Source organism: Balaenoptera acutorostrata, chromosome 6, assembly GCF_949987535.1.
Source record: "Balaenoptera acutorostrata chromosome 6, mBalAcu1.1, whole genome shotgun sequence".
In the NCBI taxonomy this organism is placed as follows: Eukaryota; Metazoa; Chordata; class Mammalia; order Artiodactyla; family Balaenopteridae; genus Balaenoptera; species Balaenoptera acutorostrata.
Genome location: NC_080069.1, coordinates 43,525,700 through 43,527,095, shown reverse-complemented (window position 1 = coordinate 43,527,095; position 1,396 = coordinate 43,525,700). Strand labels below are relative to the sequence as shown.

Genomic DNA, 1,396 nt, shown 5'->3' with positions numbered 1-1,396 from the left:
AATTTTTGTCAGTTTGATTACTATGTGTCTTGGTGTGTTTCTTCTTGGGTTTATCCTGCCTGGGACTCTCTGTGCTTCCTGGACTTGGGTGGCTATTTCCTTTCCCATGTTAGGGAAGTTTTCGACTATAATCTTTTCAAATATTTTCTCGGGTCCTTTCTCTCTTCTCCTTCTGGGACCCTTATTATGAGAATGTTTTTGCATTTAATATTCTCCCAAAAGTCTCTTAGGCTGTCTTCATTTCTTTTCATTCCTTTTTCTTTTTCTTTTTTGAGTTTAATGCATTTTATTTTTAGACAACCTACATGACATGTTTTTTTTCCTCAAAAACAGTGCCTCCGCTCCAAACAAATCAACATCAAAACGAAGAGCTCAAGTTGACATCAGTCCCATTTGTCTAAGTCCTGGTTTTTTGTGGATGAAAAGCAGCAGCCAGCCAGTTATGATGAGCAGGTGATAGATCCAAACAGTCAAATTTGTTAACATATTTCCATTTCTAGACCATCCTTAAAGAAAATCATATTTGATATCACACCATCCTCACAGTAGTCCAGCAAAGCAACCATGCCATCTGGATTCATGTTTTCACCAGTAAAGAACTGATAGTTTTTGAAATTACCAAGGATGTGCTTGATTTGTTCTGCAGTCCCTGTCATAAAAGGTTTTACTCTTTCTGGTCTCTGTTCTTCAAGCTTCCCTTTGATTGACTTCATGTAATCCTTGATGTACTTCTTGTAGGCTTCTTTTGTGAAGCTGGTTTCTTGCAAGTGATGGTTCATGACAATATACACACCAGTGATTACTGTGCTTTTGGTACCTTCGCCCTCAGGGCCTTCAGAGGAGGCATTTCCACCAATGAGTGAGTCATTAATGTTACCCTCTGTCCTACTGACCATCTTCCCCTCCACCTCCAGACACAGCCTGTCCACAACCTCCCGGATCTTGTACATGTCAGAGAACATCTCTTCATGGCTGATGAGGTCCCGGTAGATGATCACGATGGCGACTGGAGGGAGACAATGGTGGCACTAGCTTAGTAGGAGCCCAGAGCTCAGAGCAAGTGCAGTGCAGCAGAAGTGGCGCTCGGGGGGAGGGGGGAGTGATCAGAAAAGCCATTCTTTTTTCTTTATTCTGTTCCACGGCAGTGAATTCCACCATTCTGTCTTCCAGGTCACTTATCCGTTCTTCTGCCTCAGTTATTCTGCTATTGATTCCTTCTAGTGTATTTTTCATTTCAGTGATTGTATTGTTCATCTCTGTTTGTTTGTTCTTTAATTCTTCTAGGTGTTTGTTCTTTCATTCTTCTAGGTCTTTGTTAAAAATTTCTTGCATCTTCTCAATCTTTGCCTCCATTCTTTTTCCGAGGTCCTGGATCATCTTCACTATCATTATTCTG

General features: G+C 41.0%; 1 protein-coding gene across 1 annotated transcript; it reads right to left on the bottom strand.

Annotated features, from left to right (window-relative positions):
- Positions 1-479: 479 nt before the first annotated feature.
- On the bottom strand, positions 480-995 carry LOC103017515 (translationally-controlled tumor protein-like). The gene has a single exon (XM_057548932.1). It carries the CDS (start codon positions 960-962, stop codon positions 480-482), a length of 483 nt encoding a protein of 160 aa, XP_057404915.1. The 5' UTR covers positions 963-995.
- Between the last annotated feature and the right edge of the window lie 401 nt (positions 996-1,396).